Below are 23,043 nucleotides of genomic sequence, written 5' to 3' on the forward strand. Positions count from 1 at the left end.
AGCTGATGGTTGCTTCTGATCTTCTTCACCATGAAGTTTTTATAGCAACTCTGATAAAACCTTTGTGCTTGTGTTTGATCAGTGGTTTGCTTTTCCTGCATAGAATCTACTTTAGAAGTTGTACTGGTTGACACAGACCATATTTGCTCCTGAGCTATGATGACATTTCCACTTAGCTTAATATGAATGTTTTAGAAATTTCCCACAGTGGAAAGTTCTATTTGACATAGGAAAGTTCAGCGGCCAGTTTCATAGTTAGCTGTATGCCAAGAAATAACTAAAACAATGGATTACATAGTGCAGCCTTGGGACATGGAAAATTTCTTAGGAGAGGGATGAATCATATTATTAATACATGTAAGGCTTGAGGTCTTATATTGGAAAATAAAGAAAAAATTATTTTTTAAAGCTTATGGCATTTTTGTATTTTCTTTGTCATATTTTATGTAGGCTTTATTCTGTTTTTCTTTTTTTAGGGGTCAAGAAAATGAAAATCCTAAAATCAGATGTATTAGGAAAGAGATAATTCATATCATTGTACATGAATTTGTTCAAATACCATAAAGTCTGAAGAAAACTATAATTCCTCTGAATTAGATTAGATAATCCCTTTGCTTTAGAAAAAAACTGATAATCTCTTTGAATTAGAGTTTTTGAATTTAAAATTAGATAATTCTTTGAATTAGATTGGGTAATCCCTTTGAATTAGAATAATTACTATCCTCCCTATATCACATTTCTTTTTTACTTGAAGTATGGATGACACACAATGTTACATTAGTTTCAGGTGCAGAACATAGTGATTAGACAATTGTGTATGTTACACCGTGCTTACTGTTGGTAAGTATAGTTACCATCAGTCACCATACAAAGTTATTACACTATTATTGACTATATTCCCTGTGCTGTACTTTTCATTCCTGTGACTTATTTATTTTATATCTGGAAGTTTATACTTCTTAATCCCCTTGACCTGTTTTGCCCACAACCCCACCCACTCCCCTCTGGCAGTCACAGGTTTGTTCTCTATTTATGAGTCTGTTTCTGTTTGTTTGTTTGTTTGATTTCTTAGACTCCATGTATGAATGAAATCATATGGAATTTATCCTTCTCTGGTTTATTTCGTTTAGCATAATACCCTGTAGGTCCATCTGTGTTGTTGCGGATAACAGATTTCATTCTTTTTTATGACTGAGTAATATTCCATTGTGTGTGTGTGTGTGTGTGTGTGTGTGTGTGTGTGTGTGTGTGAGAGAGAGAGTATATGCCACAGCTTCTTTATCCATTCAGTTATCGAGGGACGCTTAGATTGCTTCATATTTGGCTATTGTAAATAATGCTGTGATAAACTTAGGGGTGCATATATCTTCTCAACCAATATCACATTTTTAAGAGGTAAGGGGAAAATACTGCTGGTATCTAGATCCTGACTTGTTCCTCTTGGCTACCTTCAAAATTTGTGAGATTCTCAATCTTAAGTCACATCTGGTCTAAAATTTCTTCCTATAAATAATTATGGCTGTTCAGAGGCTGCTTTAGTTGAGCATATTTTATTTTTTTTAGATTTTATTTATTTTATTTTAGAGAGAGAGAGAGTGCGTGAGTTGGGGGGGTCAGAGGAAGAGGGAGAGAGAGACTCACCAGCAGACTCCCTGCTGAGCAAGGAGCCCCACATGGGGCTCGATCTCACGAACCTGAGATCATGACCTGAACCAAAACCAAGAGTTGGACGCTTAACCAGCTGAGCTACCCAGGCACTCCTAAACCTATTTGTATTTAAGAGGAAGACATATATAGAAAGAGAGAAGGAAAGGAATGATTTGTAAATGATTGAAATATCATATTTACATTGAGAATTTCATCTTCTAAGTTTTCTTAAGGAGCCCTTTGGGGAAGGGCTAGCTGCTTTAATAGCCTCTTACTGGAGATATGATTCAAAGGTCAGTACTTATTTAGCTGGCATGAACCTATACAGCTATATCAGTTGAAATTTTTTCATACCTGTTGGAAAATAGCCACTGTTGAAGCCAGACACCTTTAAGGTCTTGTTTCAGCACCCTAGCCAGTATCCATTTTGATTAAGTGGTCTCCATGCCTTACTGGTTGTTCCGTATTTTGAGTATTGAGTCCTGCCTACAGGAATGGAGACATTTTTGGGCCACTGATAAAATTAGGCTTTGATAAAACCACCAGGGAAATGCATATCAAACCACAATGAGATGTCAGTTCATACCGACTGGATGGCTGTAATTAAAAAGGCAGCTAATAATAAGTGTTGGTGAATATGTGGGTAAATTGGAACTTTTATACACTGCTGGTGGGAATGTAAGGTGGTGCTGTCACTTTGGAAAACTGTCTGATGGTTCTTCCAAAGGTTAACCATGGAGTTACTGTATGACCCAGCAGTCATATAGAGAAATGAAAACACGTCAACATAAAAACTTGTTCATGAATGCTTATAGCAGCATTATTTGTATTAGCCAAAGGTTAAATACAACGCACATGTCCATCAGCTGATGAGTGAATAAATAAAATGTGGGGTGTTTATACAATGGGCTATTAAATTCAACCATAAAGAGAAGTGAGGTACTGATACATGCTACAACATGGATGAACTTTGAAAACATTATACTAAGTTAAAGAAGCCTGTCACAAAAGACCACATATGCTATGATTCTATTTATATGAAATGTTCAGAAAAGGCAAGCCTATAGCGACCTACAAGTAGATTTTCATGGTTGTCTAGGGCTGGCCGGTGGGGAGAAAACAGAGAGAGATTGTGTTTTGGAGTGATGAAAGTGTCCTGAAATTGATTGTAGTGATGGATGCATATAACTCTGTGAATATACTAATAATCCTTGAATTCTACACTTTAAAATGGGTTAATTACATACTGTGTGAATTATATGTGAATAAAGCTTACAAAAAAAGAATTGGGGGCGCCTGGGTGGCTCAGTTGGTTAAGCGTCTGCCTTCGGCTCAGGTCATGATCTCAGGGTCCTGGGATCAGACCCGCGTCATGCTCCCTGCTCAGTGGGGAGTCTACTTCTCCTTCTGGCTGCCCCGCTTGTGCTCTCTCTCTCTCAAATAAATAAACAAAATCTTTGTAAAAAAATAAAAAAGAATTGGGCTTTGACCATGTGGCATAATTGATGGCACTGTGCTTTTGGCTGCTTGCTCCTCGCAACAATCCGAGGAAACAGGTGGGGCCACTGCTCCCATTTTACAAATTTGGAGATTGTATTAGAAAGTATTTTGCCGGAGTCCTACAGCTTCTAATCTAATAAACACACAGAGATAAGGAGGAGGAGAGTGGGGCAAGTCTTGGCAAATTCTCTCAATCATACCTTAGCCAGTAGCAGGGACAGAGATGGCTTTTACCTTAAGCCCCTGTGTATCCTGGCAAGGGTACATATTCTATGAAATATGAAAATTTTTGCTTATAACTGAAAAATTTCTATTTCAAAGCAGGAGAGAAAAAAGAATAGAAAAAGAAGAGGGTGTGGCATTATGGGGACTGATTTTCCTTGCTTGTTGTGCATGGGTAACGTGCAGAGCAAGAGAGGACCTCACATACACAGAATCACAGAGGCTGGAAAATATGAGTCAAAAGTTTTACTTCTTATTTTATAACTCTGTGTGGTGAAGCTTATTTTTTTCCATAATAGTAACGTGTAAGGAATTAAGCAGAATTGTGAATTTCATTTCTCCAAGGTATATATGCATATTAAAGTAAAATAACAAGTCCAATTTATTCTTTGAAGTATAGTTAATATGTACCCAAACTCTTCAGCCCAGTTGTGCACCCGGGGCAAATGCCTCTATTTATATACATAGTGGGTTGGGAGGTGGGTGGAGGTGTCCTTTACCAGCCAACACTGTCAAAACAGGAAGCAAAGTTATAATCTCTTTGTAGTAGATTAGAAACATTCAAAAGCCCCGAGTTGTGACAATTAAAGAGAAAAAAAAAACAACACAAAAACACAACAACGACAATAGTGAAAATGACCTAAGGAGTTTTCACTGACTGCTAAATGTAACTAACTGTCTGGTGTGTAGAGGAGGCTGGGTTAGCTTTAGTCAGATCCTCTCATGGGAAAAATAAAAGCCACCCCAAAACAGGACATCCCAGTGTGCAGTTCGCAGGCTGCTTTTGTGTTCCACTTCCTCTGCATCTTTTTCCTCGTCATTTAAGCCACTGTAGGTGATGAGCGGCCCAGCAGCCACCCCATTTCGTTGGAAAAAGTGCAGACTTGACTTGCCAGGGCGAGGAGCTCTCCAGGCCTGCAAGCACTTATCAGGTAAGTGTGTCAACTTGCATGACTCCCACCCTGGGAGGTTTTGAAAAGGGGACGACAGCAAAGACAGGGCTCTCTTAGTCACTTACTGAACCTGATTTGTTAACAGAACCGCCGAAGGCAGGGCCTGGCTGGTGAGGGGAACATACCAGTTTGTGCTTCCTGACGCCACATCTGTCTAGACTCCACAAAGAGTAGAGACCAACGCTGTCTGCTTCATCCTTCTCTTCAGAATGTGACAGTTTGCCAGTCATTGGCTTCTTTGGAAGAAGCACTCAAGGGTCCATAAATCCGTTGTCACAAATGTGCTTCAGTTTATCTCCCTGTATTTTCAAAGTAGCTTATTATGCGGTTTGACTATTTATTGTCATATAAAGTTTCCTCTTTGCCAGTGGACAGTGACAGAGCTCATCCCATGGTGTACCTGATTTATTGTACTGACTAAAAAGATGTTTTACCTTTTTAAAAATATATAGTGTAGAGGGGCACCTGGGTGGCTCAGATGGTTAAGCGTCTGCCTTCGACCCAGGTAGTGGTCCCAGGGTCCTGGGATCAAGTCCCGCATCGGTCTCCCTGCTCGGCGGGGAGCCTACTTCTCCCTCTGCCTCTGCCTCTCTCTCTCTCTGACTCTCATGAATAAATAAATAAAACATTTAAAAAATATATATAGTGTAGAACTGATAGGGGTGAAGAGGACATTTGTACTTTGGGGGGGCTGGAAATGAAGGGGTTTTCGTATTAGTACCATGCTGTCGAGGAGGAACAGAGATGCAGAACTTCACAGTGGATGTGGTCATGTACGTTTCTCACCGGGGTTTATTTCCAGGGTGATATAGATTTTCTGATCAGGTCAGATGTACGTATCTTGTTTAATGTATATATTTGTGTACTGGTCGTAGAAGCTTTTTAAGGAAAAAAAAAAAAACAACCCAAGTGTTGGGTATTGTTTGACCTCACATTCATGCTTGAATGTTGTCTCTGTGGGAAAACTTTCAGGCTGGTTAGAACTTTTACAGTATGTGTTTCTTCCCTTTGGAATTACTCTTTACCTCTTACTGTTTTCCTTCCTAACTCCATGTGAATGAGGTAGTCAGTGCTGGTAGGCATGTTCTCTGTGGAGCATATTTAAACTAAAATAGTTGGAGCAGTCCCTATTTCCTTAGTCAGTTTGGTTTCTTGGCCAAGTGTAATAGGAGATCAGTGGGCTATAACTCACTTCTTTGGCTATTACTTTTCTCTCTTATTTAAAGAACAGTGTGCTCTCAACTGAAAATTAAAATACAGTTCAGGGACCAGAATTAAAATCCCATGCATTGGGACGCCTGGGTGGCTCAGTCAGTTAAGCGGCTGCCTTCGGCTCAGGTCATGATCGCAGGGTCCTGGGATCGAGCGCCACATCGGGCTCCTTGCTCAGCGGGGAGCCTGCTTCTCCGCTGTCTGCCGTTCCCCCTGCTTGTGCTTGCCATCTCTCTCTCTCTTTTGTTCTCTCTGTGTCAAATAAATAAATAAAAAAATTAAAAAAAATCCCATGCATATGAAAGTATTGTGGCATCATGGCTTTTCAAAGATCTCTGGACTCTGACTTAATCTTCTTTCTCTGGCTTTTATAGTCTCCACAGTCCGCTTGTGTTTGTGTTACTGTCTTGCTACAAAGAGCCTCAAGTGACTATGGTGGTGAAATCAAAAGACAGGAGAAAAATACAAATCTTTAAATAAGTAAGCACATTTTAAAATGAGTAGACTGTAGCTTTAAATATGAATTCTGGTCCATTTAGATAGCATTCTCTCCTGCCCTCTGACCAGCCCAAAGGCTTTAGGGGAATTGAAAGCATTAGAAAAAAAAAAAAAATTCAGGACATGTTCTTTTAATAAAAATAGCAAACCAAATGTGTACTTGATTTCAAATTCCACAAACCCTAGACTCTCTTCTCATTGGTTTTTGGTAAACTGAATATTTTTTGTATTTGCTGGGTAGATCTCTAGTGATCTTGTAAGAAATAAAGATACAAAAAAATACATTTTTAATGGATGTTATATTTCATTGCAACACATGGCCTTTTTTGGTTTTCAGAGCAATCTCCATAATAGATTAAACTTTGTGATGAATCCTTTTTTTTTTTTTTGGATGAATCTTTTAGTTACAAACCTCAAGTAGGTAGAAAGAATGAAACCATAAGTGTTTTGCATTAAACTTTTGACAGTAAAGAGTTGATATGCAAATGACCATTGCAGAATTTAAAGGAAATAATAAAAAACAAGGTATAAAATGGAGTGAATTTTAGATACATATTAGCTCAAAATAAGCCATTCAGTGTTATTTTTGAAATTGCTGATCCTTTGCTCTATGGTGTTATCTGGAATGGGGAACCCAGTGTATTTGCCTCCCAGCTACCCACTGAGCTACAACAGGGAAAACTGAGTAAGTTGAAATCTGAATCTCTATATCTGTCTATCTATCTGTCTATCTATCTACCCATCTATCCATCCATCTATGTATTTATTATATCTTTCTTTGATACAGAATATTCTTATTTTATAATATTAACCCAAAGCTTTTATGACCTAATTCCTTTCCTTTTCTTAATCTTGATGTCTGTGTACAAATGATCAAATGTTAAAAATAATCTAATTGAGGGAGACCAAAGTTAAAAAAGTCTTGAAAATGTGAAAAAAAAATTATTTGGTGCCATTCTAGGACTTGTAGGCATCTACTAATGCACAGACGATTTATGTCTAGAAATTGCCCTGCTCAGGAAGCCACTTCTGGGAGGCCCAGCTTATCTTGCCATCCTTCCTGCTTGCTTAGTGGCTGACAGGACTCTATGTCAGCCATTTCCTTTTGAGGTGGGTTGGTTAAAATATCCTCAACCTTGGCTCCATGTTAGAATCACCAGTTTTGAAGCCCCACAGCCAGAGATTCTGATTTAAGCAGACGGAGGCCCTGACTTTGTAGCTTTTCAAAAACTCTCTGAGTGATTCTACTGTAGATTCAAGGTGGAGAAGCACAAGGGAATGTTATTTGTTCCCTAGGAGACTGAGAGCTCCATGAGAAGGGCAAGAAGGAAACTTTGTCACCATTGTACCCCACACCCAACTGTGTGCCTGGCATACAGGAAAGGCTTAGTATCTGCTTGTGGAATGAATGAATCAATTCCTCTGAGCAACAGGAAGGCTGGAAGAGGGTTGGATCTCTTCGTTTCCAGTTGGTGATGATGTAGAAGAGTATGTTGTATTAGGCTGTGGCTTCTCTGAATATCAGCTGTCATCTGGGAAGAAGCTCCTGGAAGAGATCAGAGGAGGACCGGCTAACCTTGGGGCACATTGAGCAGCCTTCTCAAGAGACAAGCCTCCCAGGTGGCAGTGTCTTCATGAAGCAAGGCAGGTTGAGAACTTTGGAATAAGAATTTCGTCAGGGGCTGAGGTGTCTGTGTGAACGTGGAGGTGGGGCTGGGGGGGGCGCTATCAGGAGGTTCTCTGGAAGGACCTGTGTAAAGATTAGTTTGAAAGGAAGGAGTGTGCTTATCTTTGCCAGATATTAAGGGCTTGACCTGCCAGCTGACTGCATCAAAGTGTAGGGAAGTTTGTCTGGGAAAACTTCTCAGGGCTTGTGAGTTTTTAGCTGATCTTAATGTTTGTAAAGAAAATGCATTGGTGGTTAGGAAGACCAGGTGGAATATAATTTGCGGAGGTGAGAGAGAAAATTGTTAAATTGGGAGAAGAAGGGTGGACAGAGTGACTTGTTTGAAACAAAAGAATTTGGGGGCAAAATGAGATGTCTGACTAATATGGTACTGAACAAACCACTCAAGGTATGGACCTGGGTCTCCGTTCCCCCTATGATTGACTGTGTAAGTCACTGAACCTCAGAGCTAGGTCTCCAAACCATTCAGATTCCCCAGGGGGCATTTTAAAGCACCTTGCAAACTATAGTAACATTCAAGGTAAATAAAAAGAATAAGTTCTATAAAAATTATCAAAATCTAGTCAGTTGATAATGGGCTTTGCCTGGTACCCAGAGTCTAGGAATAGGAAAACAAATATTATGTTCATTATGGTGCTTAAAATATATTTAGGCTGAAGCTGTTCACACTGCCATCATTTTCGTTGTGTTTTCCCTTGGCCTAACTTGAAAGGCATGCTCATGACATGGGTCCTGGATCTGTTTCATGTTACATTTTGGTTCTTTGACCCTTATTTTGAGGGCATCAGGTGCTTCCTATCCTAACCTTTTGCAAATTCCAGATTTGATTGGAGGGCCAGCGAAAAGACTGGTAGGAGCAAGGACTGTTAGGAGCACTAGGTAGGATCTGGGTGCAGTGACTCGCTCGATCCTGCCCCAATATTTTGATTTGAACAGTTCAGTGAACTGGCAACTCAAGTAGTTTATTTCCCAGTGAACTAGAACTTTCATTGTTTTGCGGAGGAAGATGAGTCATAGCCTCGTTTTACCATTGTGTCAAAGTGAAATTTTAGTCTAGGACTAAAGGAACACAGGTCAAACTTTCTGTCTGAAGCAGAAGATTGAAATTTGGATTGTGAGCTGGGCAAAAGTAAGTGTGGGCTCCCTCTGAGGGTGGCTGTCAAGTTAGAGAGGTATTTTACTGTAAGACATTTTCAATCCCAAATGTAATTTTTAATAATATATTTAAGCACCTTAAAAAAAAAACAACCTTAAGCAATCAGCTTCTTTCTAGAAAAAATTCAGTGTAGAATAAACATTATACAGAGTAGAAAATTGTCATTCCTTCTCCCCCTCCATAGCCATTGTTAATAGTTTTGTTTGTCCTGCCACACCTTTTCCTATGAATATACAAATGTGCAGCTTTATAGCTAAGTTCCCACAAGCAGCGTGGTTTTTCATTTTGAACCAAAGTCAGAACCATCCAGCATTAGTAGCATCCCATTAAAAAAAATTGTTAGAAATAATGAAATGTGTACATATATCTTAGTTCATTTGGGTAATTGCTGGGGGCAGATAAGTGTCTACTGTTAAGTTGCTGTCCAAGAAGTGTAGAGAGATGAAAAGTAGCATATAAATGTTTGAATTTGCATTTGTTTTTTTTTGAGGGAGTGGGAGAGCGTGCATGTGCCCATGAGTGAGAGTGGGGGGGGAGGGGCAGAGGGAGAGAGAGAATCTTAAGCAGGCCTCATGCTCAGCATGGAGTCCCATGTGGGGCTCGATTTCATGACCTGAGCTGAAATCAAGAGTCTGATGCTCAACCGACTGAGCAACCCAGGTGCCCGAAGGTTGCATCCCTTTTTTTGTTGTAATTGAACTTCCCTGCATATATTTAATGGCTCTTTGGACAAATTCTTCAATGAATTGCCTTTTCCTACATTGTATCCACCACTGATTCTGAAGGAAATTCTTACAAAATGCAGATTTTGAATGACTTACTTAAATTTCTTTTGAGTTTGAAGATGGTTAACTTCCAACTTAAAAGACAGAAGTGATTTCTGGTTCTCTGGGATAGAAGTTTGAGTATTTGGATTTAAATTCTTTCTCTTTCTCTTCTTTAGTGTGATAGCTGTCAGCATCATCCCAGACTGTGCTGCGACTGGTGATTCTTAGGTGCCCTCATGATTTTATTACATTTTCTTATACCAATACATTACTTTCCTAGGGATGGTAAATCCCAGGGGTATCTATAGAATGCTCATTTTTCCATGTAATTTGTGGAGCATGATACACTTTGTGGGAAGAGGCTGTGGAGTTGGACTTACAGTTGAATCCCAGCCATCCTGCATCCTGGGTCTGTTTCCTCACTTGCAAAATGGTGATAATGGGACTGTTGTGAGTCTTTAAAGGTGTATCTGTGTAAAATCCCTTGCACATTACTTGGCAACTTGCAGGAAGGATTATAGTAAATGGTGGATGTTTTTGTTAGTAGGGCCTTTCAAGTTAATCCAGGAAAAATGAATACAGCTTACATAAAGATAGGACATGAGTTTAAATGAGGTCCCGTATGCATCATCATACTGAAAATTGACCAGTGTCCTCATCCTTCGATCTGGATCTGTTAGTGATTTTTCACATCATAGCATCAAGGAAGGCAGTAATCCTATGCTGGACTCACTTAACCGCAGATCCAGTACGTGGCAAGAAATATAGAAATACATGACAACAAATGGCCTGCAGTTGCTTGGAGAATATCTTTGTGGCAAGGTGCCCGAAATGTTTTGCTGGTTTCAAAGTTCACTTTCATTTGTTCAGAAAGGTTTTTATTGTTTGCAAGCAAGCAAGGCAAGCAAAGGAAAAGGGCACATAGCCTCCCATATGATTCTGTGCTGTATGACCTATTTGCCTTTTGGTACCTTGTATGAAAAAGCTTTATTTAGTCTGTGGAGAGGACTATTTCTCCAAATAGAGGAGAACTGTCATAGTGGTCTGGAAACATGATAGATTTCAGTTTAATGCCGTTGATCCAGATACTGTGAGAGGCTGGAATGCACAGAGGCTGTAAGATAGGCATCTTGTACAAATTCTTCCAGGTCACTTGCATATCATCAGTGAAAATGCCTCCTCAGATAGCAATCCTCGCCCTCTGAGAGGTAGCTCCTCCTGTCACACCAACCCTGACCCTTTTCTCCTGGCCCAAGCCCCTAGCTAGGAACCTGCTGCCAGAGTGAGTCTCCTGGCTTTGACCTGGCCTGTTTTCTTGTTCTGTTCCTGAATTCTGTGCCTTTAGCTTCGCTTCGCCACTTACACAGTAACTCCTTCTCTGGTGTTAGTAGCTCCTGGATTGTGTTTGACAGAAGAAATTCATTTCCCCAGCAGATTCACTTTCTAAAACTCTAGATAGCTCCAATCCACCCATGCAATCTGGTATCTGGCATTGCTCTGAGAACTGTTTAGTTTTTAATAAATATTTAATGGCTAACTCTGAATAACTAGTGTTACAGCAGGAAAAGAAAGGAAAAGCATAGTTTGTGTGTATGTGATTTATGGGACATTTGGGAATAGAGGAGAAAGACATCATGAAATGAAAATACTTACTATATTTCATCTCTGCCCATGCAAATTCTTTAAAACAATTGTTCTGTTCTATCTTTGCTCATATGAATTTAAAAAATCATGGTGGATTTCATAGTGATGGATTTTAAACTGGGAGGTTCTGGGTATTTTGCAAGTAGGTTGAGAAAACAGTTCTCAAGTCCCACTGGATCCTTCTTATCTACCCACCTCCTTCCTACTTATTTCTTAGGCTGTTACAAGGAGAATTTTATGTTTTGTGATGAGAAGTTACTTTGTGGCTAAATGAACTGTGCACTATTAAAAAAAAAGTCTTTGAGATTGTGTTCTGTGTATTCACTGAATTTGTTGCTGGGCCACATGCTGCAAAATTTCTCAGAGTAATAAAATCTAAATAAAAATAAATGGTGTTGAAGGTATATCTACCTCTTGGTTACTGAAATAAAGAATTGGCATTTACTTCCCATAACTTGGAAGTCTTCAGTAAATAATATGTGCCTGGTGTTTCATGATGAACAATTCTTACTGTAGTGGGTTTGTATTAGGAAGAGTGTCAGTATTGATTTCTTTGTAATTTTCTAAAATTTCCCATCTGCTTATAGTCTTCAATCAAGTAGTGCTTACTTTTCTGTCAACCTCAGGTGAGCCACACATCTAAGAACTAGAAGTGAGAAAAAGAAGGAGCCCAAAATAAAAGATTTAAAGAACATTTATAGAGATCTGCTATTTTCTGGGTCCTGTTGTCATTGCTGGGGTGTTTTAAGTGGTTTTAAACTTGATGATTCTCCTCACTGGTAGCCCAGGACCACTGCATATACTCCGCATACTGCACAGAGGTGACAGTTGACATTTCTTTCTTGGAGTGTGCAGTGCAGGGACATCTGTGAAGCACATCAGACCCTCTTTTAGTGACTGTTTTCTCAATTCACACTTAGGTATTCAGTTTCTAGATCTAGGGCAGTAAATCAGAAGATCCAGCAGTAGGCTGGAGTGCTGCTAAATATCAACAGAGTGACAATAATGAGATGTGCTGATTATACAGAAGACCAAAAAAAAAAAAAAAAAAAAAACTGCGCAAAATAGCCTCAAAGCCAAGCAACCTGGGTCAATATGGCAATAGATTTTGCAACCTCTAATAGGGCTGAAAGTGAAAAACCATTAACACGTGAAAAAGCTTTTCCCGTGAAATGGCTACACAGTTGAGGGGAGACAGTATGGTTTTCTGGGCTGCAGCAACCGTTTGGGCTGTAGAATACTGTTTGCGTGTTTTGTCAGACCCCACTGAATTAAGACAAAGCCCCTTTCTCCAGCCGTGGAGTAGCCCGAGTTAGGCTCATGTGCATTGCTGCTTTCTAGCTGCTGGGGTTGGGACTTTGTGGCCAGTGTTCGGTGACTTTCAGAAGCACTGTACATGTTCTTGGTTCTGTGCCATCCCTGTTCTAGGGCAGGGTGTGACCTCAAGGTTTATTCTGCTCTTAAGTGGTCAACAATTCACTTCTTTTCCAGGAATTCTTTCCTGACCTTCAGGTATGGGTTGGGTGCCCCACTCCTCTGCTCCCACAGCTTCCCTCCTGGGATCAAATTCAGTGATTCCTAGATGTGTTCATCTGTCACAGCAGTTACCACAGGTTTTATAGACCAGTGTTTTTGAAAGCATGGTCTGTCTTGGTAGGGTGTGGCCTGGAAACCTGCATTTTCATCTCTTGAAGTGGTCACTGTGCATGCTCGAGAACTTCAACTTTAGACTATGACCTTGAAGACAGGCCTTCTGCTTCTTTGTCTTTGAATCCTCAGGCCTGCCTCAGCTCTTGGCACATTTTTGTTGCTCAGATATTTCTTTTGTTGTTGTTGTTCAATGGATGAGATAGGATTCCATTCAGAAATGTATGGAAAGCAGGTGTGCACGTGGAATCCAGCACAGTCAGAGCCATGCAAATGATTCTTGACCACTTTTCTTTATTGTTTTATAAATAAACAGAATGGGAAACCGAAGATGTAATAGGGATGGACCAGAACTAGCTTCTCTTATTTTCTTGCCCAAGAAATACCCTGTATGTGATTATTTTTATTTTTACCTTGTTTGAAATAAACTTTTATTTTAGGGTAGTTTTACATTTATAGAGATGTAAAAGCAGAAAGTATGCAGAGTTCCCATACGTCCCTCACCCAGTTTCTTCTTTCTTCCCTGATTGACATCTTAGGTCACTATGTTACATTCACTCTGTCACAATTAATGGGCCAATATTGATCCATTATTATCATTAACTCATTAGTCATTTCATTAATCAAAGGCCTCCATAGAGTTACTGTTAAAAGTTTGTAGATTAAGAGATGAAATAATGTTTATAACACAGGTACCAAGTCTTTCTTGAGGTTAGGGTTTTGCATTTGAATTTTTTTTTTAAGATTTTATTTATTTGGAAGAGAAAGAGCGGGAGAGTGAGCAGGCATGAGCAAGGGGGCGGGGTAGAGGCAGAGGGAGAAGCAGACCCCGTGTTGAGCAGGGACCCCGCTGCGGGGCTTGATCCCAGGACCCCGGCATCATGACCTGAGCCAAAGGCAGATCGACTGAGTCACCCAGGCACCCCGTGTTTGAATTATTACCTGCAATCCCAGTTGCAGGTATATTCACAAAGCAAGAGGTACAATTTCTGTGATTATGAAACAGATTTTTCAGGTGTCGGTCTTCTGGGGTCTAGAAGAGGTGGAAGTTATTTTCAAAGGCTAACATTTGTTTAATATATCTGAAGTACTCCATAATAATAAGAAATATTTATTGACACCTCAGGTTTTGTTAAATAGGATATTTGTTTTATCTATTTATAGTATATTCAGGCAGAGTTACTATTTAAAATATTTAATGACGGCCCAAGCCTATCAGATAGATGTCAATTAATAAGAAGGGGCAATGGCTGGTAAATATGTCTAATGTCTAAAATGCCCTAAAATGTCTCTTTACATTGCCACGTGTCTCGCAACATCACTCCCAGTTGAAAGCCCCTGATAGCATTTAGAGCCACCTGTTACTGCTCTCGTAAGTGCTATGGAAATATTTGCTGTCATTATGATTGTTGTTAATATCTTCCTTCATTTCAGTTATTTATTTCTGATACGTTTAAAAACATACAGCTAAGACACATCAGGATTCTCTTCTCCAGTAAAATTGCCACATGTATTACGAATAAGGCTCTACTTTTTTTTTTTTAAAGATTTTATTTATTTATTTGAGAGAGAGAGAATGAGAGATAGAGAGCCCGAGAGGGAAGAGGGTCGGAGGGAGAAGCAGACTCCCCGCCGAGCAGGGAGCCCGATGCGGGACTCAATCCCGGGACTCCAGGATCATGACCTGAGCCGAAGGCAGTCGCTCAACCAACTGAGCCACCCAGGCGCCCAAGGCTCTACTTTTGATAAGATTTACTCACAGTTTGTCAGAGCACATACACAGGGACTCTTCCAGAGAGGACGTTTTCCATTTTTCTCATCTGCTGCCTTCCTTCCCGACATCTCAGCGCCCTGAAACCGGAGCCTGGGAGGACAGCCCGTAGGTGTGGAATTGGAGACCAGATGTTCCTCTGGGCCTCCTCCCACCGCCCTGTAGCCTGCTTTGAGTTAATTAATGGCTCAGCCAGGGAAGGAGCCTGTTACTTTGGCTTATGACAAATTCCCCTCATTGCCTTATGATGATATGTTATTAGTATCCTGATCCCTCTTTATTTGTTCAGTTAATCTGCGCTTCTGGGATCTCAGCAGATCACAGCATTTTGTTTTCAGTGACTTCCATTTCATAATATATGCTCTGGGTAGGCTAGACTAGAGACATTTAAGCCCATCAATTTAATATTTACAAATATTTTATAGTTAACCTTCCTATCTGTTCCTCTTCGGCATTCTTGGAAACAGATGCCTAAGCTGTTTACTCAGACAGTCCTGCTACTTATATGAGGTATCCATTTTCCTATTGACAGGCTTTAGGCTTATTTTTTTAACCCCGAATCCATAAGAACTGAATATCCAGTGGGACATGGGGATCAACTGAAATCTCCCCATGTTAGAATCATTGATCACATGGCTTCTGGCGGAAACTCTGACAACCTTCTTGTTTTTTTCCCTTTGATTCCTCTCAGCAGTTTTGACAAACATTTGTTAATACCCATTGATTATTATAAAAAATAATTTAAAAAAATCTAAATATGAGATAAAAGATCGGTTAAATCATTATTAGGTGTGCCCGCACAATTAGTAAATATACTTCAGGGGGTAGGTTTTACAACCATGTATCAGCTATAATCAGTCCGTTGCTGATGGAGTGGAGGAAGGGTAGAGGCTGTCTTTCCCTCACCCCTACCTTGTCCCCAAGCACACTTGGGGCTTTAGAGTCAGACTGCCTTGAATTTCAATCCAGGGACTTCCATTTACTAACCCTGTGAGCCCTGGATAAGTTGCTTCATTTTTTTTTTTTTTTTAAAGATTTTATTTATTTACTTGACAGAGAGAGACACAGCGAGAGAGGGCACACAAGCAGGGGGAGTGGGAGAGGGAGAAGCAGGCTTCCCGCCGAGCAGGGAGCCCGATGCGGGGCTTGATCCCAGGACCCTGGGATCGTGACCTGAGCCGAAGGCAGACACTTAACGACTGAGCCAACCAGGCGCCCCAAGTTGCTTCATTTTAAGTGTTTTTGACATCTGCTGGAAAATGGGGATCATAAAAACATTTACCTCCTATGGATGTTGTGGGATTAGATTACATAGTAATCCTATGTAGGAGGCATTCAATACATTGGTGCTAATAATGGCAACAACAATAATGTTACTACTACGAATACTGCTACAATTATTAATACATTAAAAATAGTCTAAATAACTGTATATAATAGAGTTGCTAAAATGAATCAGATTTAGCTGGATTAAAGTTTGATTCTTTTTGTCCATTCTCTTTAGGTGATAGTAAGCCATGCAATAACTGAAAGAAAGAGTGGTAGATATAAAATCTAGGTTATTGATTCTTACCTTGAACATACAGTCGTATTATAACTTCAGAATTTAAAGCACTGACATTTGTTGCTATTCTGTGGAAGTTCTTCTTTCTAATTTCTTGATAGTAACTGTCTTCTTAGCTTGTTAACTGTTGTGTTGTTAAAATAAGGTATTCCTGGGGTGCCTGGCTGGCTAATCAATAGAGCATGCAGCTCTTGATCTCAGGGTCATAAGATTGAGCTCCGTGTCGTGTGTAGAGATTACTTAAAAATAAATCTTAAGGGGTGCCTGGGTGGCTCAGTCGTTAAGCGTCTGCCTTCGGCTCGGGTCATGATCCCAGGGTCCTGGGATTGAGCCCCGCATCGAGCTCCCTGCTCAGCGGGGAGCCTGCTTCTCCCTCTCCCTCTGCCCCTGCTTGTGTTCCTGCTCTCGCTATGTCTCTGTCAAATAAATAAACAAAATCTTAAAAAAATAAATAAAAAAATAAATCTTAAAATAAAATAAAATAAGGTATTCCTTATTTCATAAAAAATCATTCTTTAAAGAAAATTTCAAATTTCTTATCTCCAGTGTGAGTGTTTTTTCTTTTAAAAATCAGAGTAGTATCAAAGAATGTTAGAAAAAAGGAAAAAAATTCATTCCTATTTCTACCGTGTTAACACAGTAGTAACTTTAATGTTTTATCTTCCCATTTAGTCTCTATATTCATACCTTAAAATAATTGTAATTATATCATACTCCTAATTTCTTATTCCGGTATTTTAGTTTTATATTATATCATAGGTATTTTTCAGCTTCTCTTAGGTCATTCTATAATTTAACTCTCTCCCTGTTTTTTGGTATTTAGTTTATTCCTAGTTTTTCAACATTATGGATAATGATGAGTGAAAATGATCTTTATTGATCTGTAACGTGGAGGTAATAAAAATATCATAAGGTTGTCATGAGGATTACAAAAGTGACTAGATACAAAACGGGGTTTCTCAGATACAGACCTCTTACCATTTTGGGCAGATAAATCTTTGCTTTGGGAGCTCTCCTGTACAGTGTAGATGTTCCACAGCTTCCCTCGCCTCTATCCACCAGTTTTGATAAACAAAAATGTCTCCAAACATTGTCAAGTGTCTCCTAGGGGGCAAAACCATTCCCAGTTGAGAATTCCCAATATAAAACACTTAGAACAGCCTGGCATGACTCTAGTGAGTGCTGCGTAAATACTTGCCATTACTATAATTGTTGTTGGTATCATTCTTTGTTTGGGTTGCTTATTTCTGATAAGTTCCTAGAAATAGAATTTCTGGGACGAGGGTTTCTGACATTGATTACTAAATGCTTTCTAGAAGGACTGTGTTAACTGTTAAGTTTAATGCCGTCACTTGTATATAAATATGTCAGTAACTTTGAGATCCAGCCAGTATTCAGTTTTGAATTCCACATATTGTTTTATGTTCAATTTCTGTAATTAACTAGTCAAGACGAGCATTCCTGTTTCTTCACTTGTATTGCCCCATCTGAAGGTTCTGGTAGAGGTTTTTGTTGATTTGTTGATTTCCCTCGTCTCCCCCGGCCATTTTTGAGTTGCTTTACCATCCGCCACTTGAGATTGAAAAGTCATACCCTCAAAAACCAAGTCTGTGTTAAATTTCTTTGCTTGACCTTTAATGGCATCCAAGTTGAACGTTGTGAGGTCCTTTCAGATTATTGTGTTTTACCCAAACAGTCCTTTGTGATTTCAGGTTAAGACAGGGTAATTGACAGTGTCCCATAATAATAGAACTTTCAGGGTTCAAAATTAAGGTGGCATCCTCTTTTTTGAAGGATAATTTTGTGGAGGAGAGCTCAACCTTTGTATTCTGTGATGTGTCCTCTAACTAATGTGGTTGCCTCTGGTTAACCCTTTTGGAAATAATCCTAATCCTTGCTGTGGGTGGTCCCACCCATATCCCTGGCTTTTAGCACTTCAGTGCCTGGGGCCTTCCAGCCGCTGTCCCTGGCATTTCTTTGCCTGAGGGCATTCTCTGGCTGGAAAAGCTCACACCCAGAGTTGGCATTCCGGAAGTGCCTGACTGCTCTCAACTGCCAACAGCCAGTGACTGCTATAGTATAAATCCCTTGCTGTCTTGCATCTCAGTGAGCTGCCTTTGAGATGAGCATTTTACCCTGAGGTTCTCTGAGTTCCCAGTTGGATTATGATTCAGTGGTAATTTGCTTGGAAATGACCTTTTATTAGTTACTTTTCCTTTCCTGTCTCACTTCTTCATTCCCCACCCAGTATTTTTTGGGATCACCTCCAAAATAAACTGCAGTTGACCTTGAACAACACAGGTTTGACCTGCATGGATCCACTTCTATGGAGATTTTTTCCCCAGTACATACAGTATAATATTACAAATGTATCTTCTCTTCCTTATGATTTTCTTAACATTTTCTTTTTGCTAGCTTATTCTGTTGTAAGAATACAGTATATAATACATACACAAAGGATGTGTTGGTGAGGCTTCCAGTCAACAGTAGGCTATTCGTTAAGTTTTTTGGGTATCAAAAGTTATATGCGGATCTTCGACTGTGCAGGGGGTTGGCATCCTGAGCACTCAAGTTCAAGTTGTTCAAGGGTCAGTTGTACTTATACATATGAATCCTTGTCTCAGTTTCTGCTTCTGGGGAGAATCTAAGATGTTAGCCAACTTTTCCTTTGATCTTGACCCTTTCGTTTGACCTTGACGGAAGAAGAGCAAAAATCAGTCCAGGAGAATAGAAATCTTTGGAAGACCTGGCTTTATAGAAAGTAGATGAGTTTAGTTTCACTGACTCAAGAGACAACTTGGACAAGTAAATAGTCTAGTTATGCTCCTGCCCAGGGAGTTTCAAGAGAGAGTGGCTGGGTGGCATGATGGGATTAAAGCCACAGCAGGACGGCTTTTAGTGTCCCTACCTAATGTGACTTTCCGTGCACTTCCTTCGCACCCTGGACTGACTCGGGCTCGCTGAGTGTCAGAAAGCCTGGTTTTTCAGCTTGTGGCTTTCTCCACATAGGGACTGACTAATGTTAGGAAGAAAAAAAGAATCCTCATCTGTTGCTTTCCTAATTTTGTCCTTGGTTTTGAGATTTTATTAAGGCTTTGGGAAATTTTTTGGCTTGCACCTCTGCTAGTTTGGCAGGCAGGGCATTATTTCAATTGCAGGCTTAGTCCAGAGGGCTGTTTGAGTGAAAATCACTTAGGAGTTGAGGGATGACCTGATGGGTCTATTTCGAGATGCTAAAAGGGGCTTTGCAAGACCATTAAGAGTAGCCCCTTTAAAATTAGAGGCATAGTGGGGCACCTGCGTAGCTTAGTCTGTTGAGCCTTGGACTTTCGATTTTGGCTCAGGTCGTGATCTCAGGGTCCTGAAATCAAGCTGTGGATCTGGCTCCACACTCAGCGGGGTGTCTGCTGGAGATTCTCTCTTTCTCTCTGCTCTTCCTGCTCACTTGAGCACTCTCTCTCTCTCAAATAAATAAATAAATCTTTAAAATTAGAGACACAGGTTGGTTGATTTCAGGGATTTCTGTCATTATGCTGCTACTTCCTTTCTCAAATTTAAAGAATAGAAACAAAGACCAAATTAATAGCAGTACTAATAGGAAACAAAGAAAATTAGTAAAATAAATAAAATTGTAAATATCTGTTTTGTTAATTTAAAACAATCAAATCATTCAAGCTGATTTCTAAAAAGTCAAATTTGGCTAGAATATAAGAACTGAATTTTATGTGGGTGGAGTCAGAATGCGGAGGTCCTATGTGGGTATCCCATGCTAAGGCAGAAATTTCTCTCAGGCACTTCCTGAAAGAGCCCTCCCAAGGAGGGTAATTGATCAGCCTGTTACATGGGCACCTGTCTCCCTGACCCATTCCACACCCTCCTCCCGCCTGTGCCATTATCCAGCTGCTTTCCTTTGGTGCCTGCTCTTCAGACTGCAAACCTCCAGGAGCACTTGTCTTAAAGTCACATAGCTGTTTTGTTTCCTTGCCAGCAAAATATTGAATGTAGTTTCTAAAAAAGCCAGGGTCATCACGTGGTTTCCAATGACTTTAGCTGCAGGTGAATGTGACCCAGAGTGAACCGAAGTGAATGTTGGGCAGCATAAGTTTCACATTTTCTGTGTGAAAGTTCTTCCTTTGTTGTTTGTGATTAATAACTGAGTAGGATATAAAGCCAAGTGATTTCATTGTTGAACACAGACTTGAAGGTCATGAGAAACTGCCTGTTCAAATTAAACTTTGCCAAGATATGGTCAAAAGGTCAGCATTAACACCTGGATAGTTTTTGAAACAAGGCAGAGAAAAACAAAACAACGAAACACCATTCTTTATTCAGTGTAAAAATTGATGTCAAGTAGATCAAATGATGTGTCAGATCCTTACAATAGATGACCTAGACCCTGAGTTTACACAGGGAGAAACACTTTAAAACAAAGGTGTACTGAGGACCTAGTGTGTGGACCAAGTTGTTCAGAATGAGTTTGTTGTGCTAAGAAATGTGGCAAAGAGTTAGTTGTAGGTATGACTACTTTGTTAATAACTTGATTTTTAAGTTTTGTATCGTATTGTTTTGCTATTTGAAATAGGGTTTTGAATCAGGTTTCTTGGTACTTGGCACTTTGAATTTTATTGTTTTCAATATTTCATTTAAGAGTCACGCATAATAACTGATGAAAATACAGCGGGACTTAAATTTAAAAATAGTGAGTCTCCTGCACATAACACATAGCCTCTTCAATAACTATCTTTTATGCTTATTTTCTTTTCTGTGTATTCTCTAGGCTTTTGAATTTAGAAGTTACGAAAAGATTTTCTTCTAGTCTGTCATCTTTACTTTCCCCATTTGGAGAAGGAACTGCCCCAGTTCTTAGTTACATGTTTGTATACATATGTCCATTTGTATGATGAATTGCCACAAGACCTAGCAGCTATAACTTTTAAACCTAAGGATGGGTTAATTTTGAACATGACACACTGAGAGCCTGGCTTTCTCAGGACTGGTGTGATGTAGATGTAGAGGGACGGCTGGGCTGCTTGGGTCCTGTTCCTTCCTATGTTATTACTTGCTTGTTCTCCAGCTGGGTCTTCATTCTCTTCTCCTGGGACAGCTTCTAGGCCCTAAGTCAACTGGTAGGAATTTGTGTGGTAGGAATAACAGCAGATGGGCGGAGATACAAACTCCTCACTTTGTTCCCATTAGAATTTTTCCCTGCTGAAAGCAAACAAACCAAACCAAACAAAATCCTCTAAAACATTATAATTTAATCAGAATTGAATGATCCCTGTTGAAGAAGTTTTCTTACGTGGTTAACTCTTAATTTCTTCTGAATGATTAGGATTTTTCTCTTTTTCCCAAGGATACATCAAGTTATTTCTTTGGTAATTCAGTGAATGTTTATTGTATATTTATGATGTGTAAGGAACTATGTGAGAGAGGCCAGGGGTTAAGACAGTTTCTTCCTTCAGGGAATTAAGAATCTCATGAGGTGGGGTGCCTGGCTGGCTCAGTTGGTAGAGCTAGCATGCGACTCTTAATCTCAGGGTCATGAGTTCAAGCCCCATGTTGGGCATGGAGCCTACTTTAAAAAAAAAAAAAAGAATCTCACGAGAAGGGGAGATCAACATGGGCATATATATGTGTGTATATATATATATATGTATATATATATATATATATATATATAATTAACTCCCCCCCCAATATTTTGTTATAATTAAGGAACAAAATAAGTGAATTCAAAAGGTGGGGGTGGGGTAGATATAGGGCTGGGGAGGAAACTCTAAAGCCTTCGTGAAAGAGGATGCCATTTGGTATGGAAACTGGTGGGAGTTCTGGGACCAGAGGAAAATGTTCCAGAAAGAGGGTGCAGATCGGTAGGGGATGGCTCTAGGGAGGCATGCGGAATGCCATGCTAAGTAGGTTACTTCACCCTGTAACACATAGATGTACCTGACTAGAGGCAGTGGATGACGTTTGGCAGGTTTTGTGTGTGCAGAGTTTCATGATTACAAGAAGTTAATCTTTCAAAGGGGGTTAGGATGCATATAGGAGGGTGGATGGTATGGGAGGTTGTTGTAATACACTGAGGGGAGGATGCTGAGGAGCTGGACATTGAGGTTGGTAGCTTGGGAATATCTTGGCTCTGTTGAAGAATTAAATTGAATTATGTCAAAGCTCTCTTCATGGTTGTAATATTTAAGATTCTGCTGCCAGAAGCTGAGCTCACTCTCCTCTTGGGTGTAAGTATGACTGAAAGAACGTGTGTGTGAAAGATTCTTTCCTCTCGTATTTACAGTATCAGTTTCTCGTTTAGGAGCTCAGCTGATACCTGCAGAAAGTGCTTCTGATTGTGACCTGCTTCCGTCTGCTGTCCCTTTTGTGCTTTTCCTAGTTATTTTTCCTTGGAACATAAAAGGAGGTGCTTAGGTCACATTTCATTTTTTGGGGTCAGTTTGTGTGGGATTGCCCCTCTTCAGTTGTGTTTGTAGGTGCTGATTTGTGTATTGTGCCCAGTTAGGGCTAAAGGCTTGGATGGTTACAGTTGTGCTCTTCCTTCTCTGTGTTTCTGCTTCTGATTTTATATTTCAGTTTGTGGTTCCCAGGCAGAAATGAATGACCGAGAAATGTTGCAGATGAGTGGGTGTGTTTGTTTCCTATTGCTGCTGTAGCAAACCAGCATGAATTTGATGGCTTCAAACATGAATTTATTATCTTACAGTTCTGGAGGTTAGAAGTCAGGCACAGGTTTCACTTTACTAAAATCAAGGTATTGGCAGGG

The 23,043-nt window shown here is 39.9% G+C and overlaps 1 protein-coding gene across 14 annotated transcripts in view; it reads left to right on the forward strand.

Annotated features, from left to right (window-relative positions):
- The window catches only part of UTRN (utrophin), a 498,468-nt gene that overhangs the window by 50,460 nt on the left and 424,965 nt on the right, over nucleotides 1–23,043 (forward strand). For 10 of the 14 annotated variants that reach the window (XM_025866200.2, XM_025866182.2, XM_073894036.1 and 7 more), the window contains exon 1: nucleotides 4,196–4,301. The exons of 3 other annotated variants lie outside the window; for them this stretch is intronic. In XM_025866200.2, coding sequence (XP_025721985.1) covers nucleotides 4,208–4,301 — 94 coding nt within the window. In that variant the 5' untranslated portion in view covers nucleotides 4,196–4,207. Of the gene's footprint in view, nucleotides 1–4,195; nucleotides 4,302–7,549; nucleotides 7,677–23,043 lie in introns of those variants that run through there. One more of the 14 variants, XM_073894037.1, reaches the window with a different exon arrangement.

The sequence above is a fragment of the Callorhinus ursinus genome, unplaced genomic scaffold (assembly GCF_003265705.2).
Source record: "Callorhinus ursinus isolate GAN/ISIS: 27379988/994484 unplaced genomic scaffold, GSC_fseal_2.0 scaffold6, whole genome shotgun sequence".
NCBI lineage: Eukaryota > Metazoa > Chordata > Mammalia > Carnivora > Otariidae > Callorhinus > Callorhinus ursinus.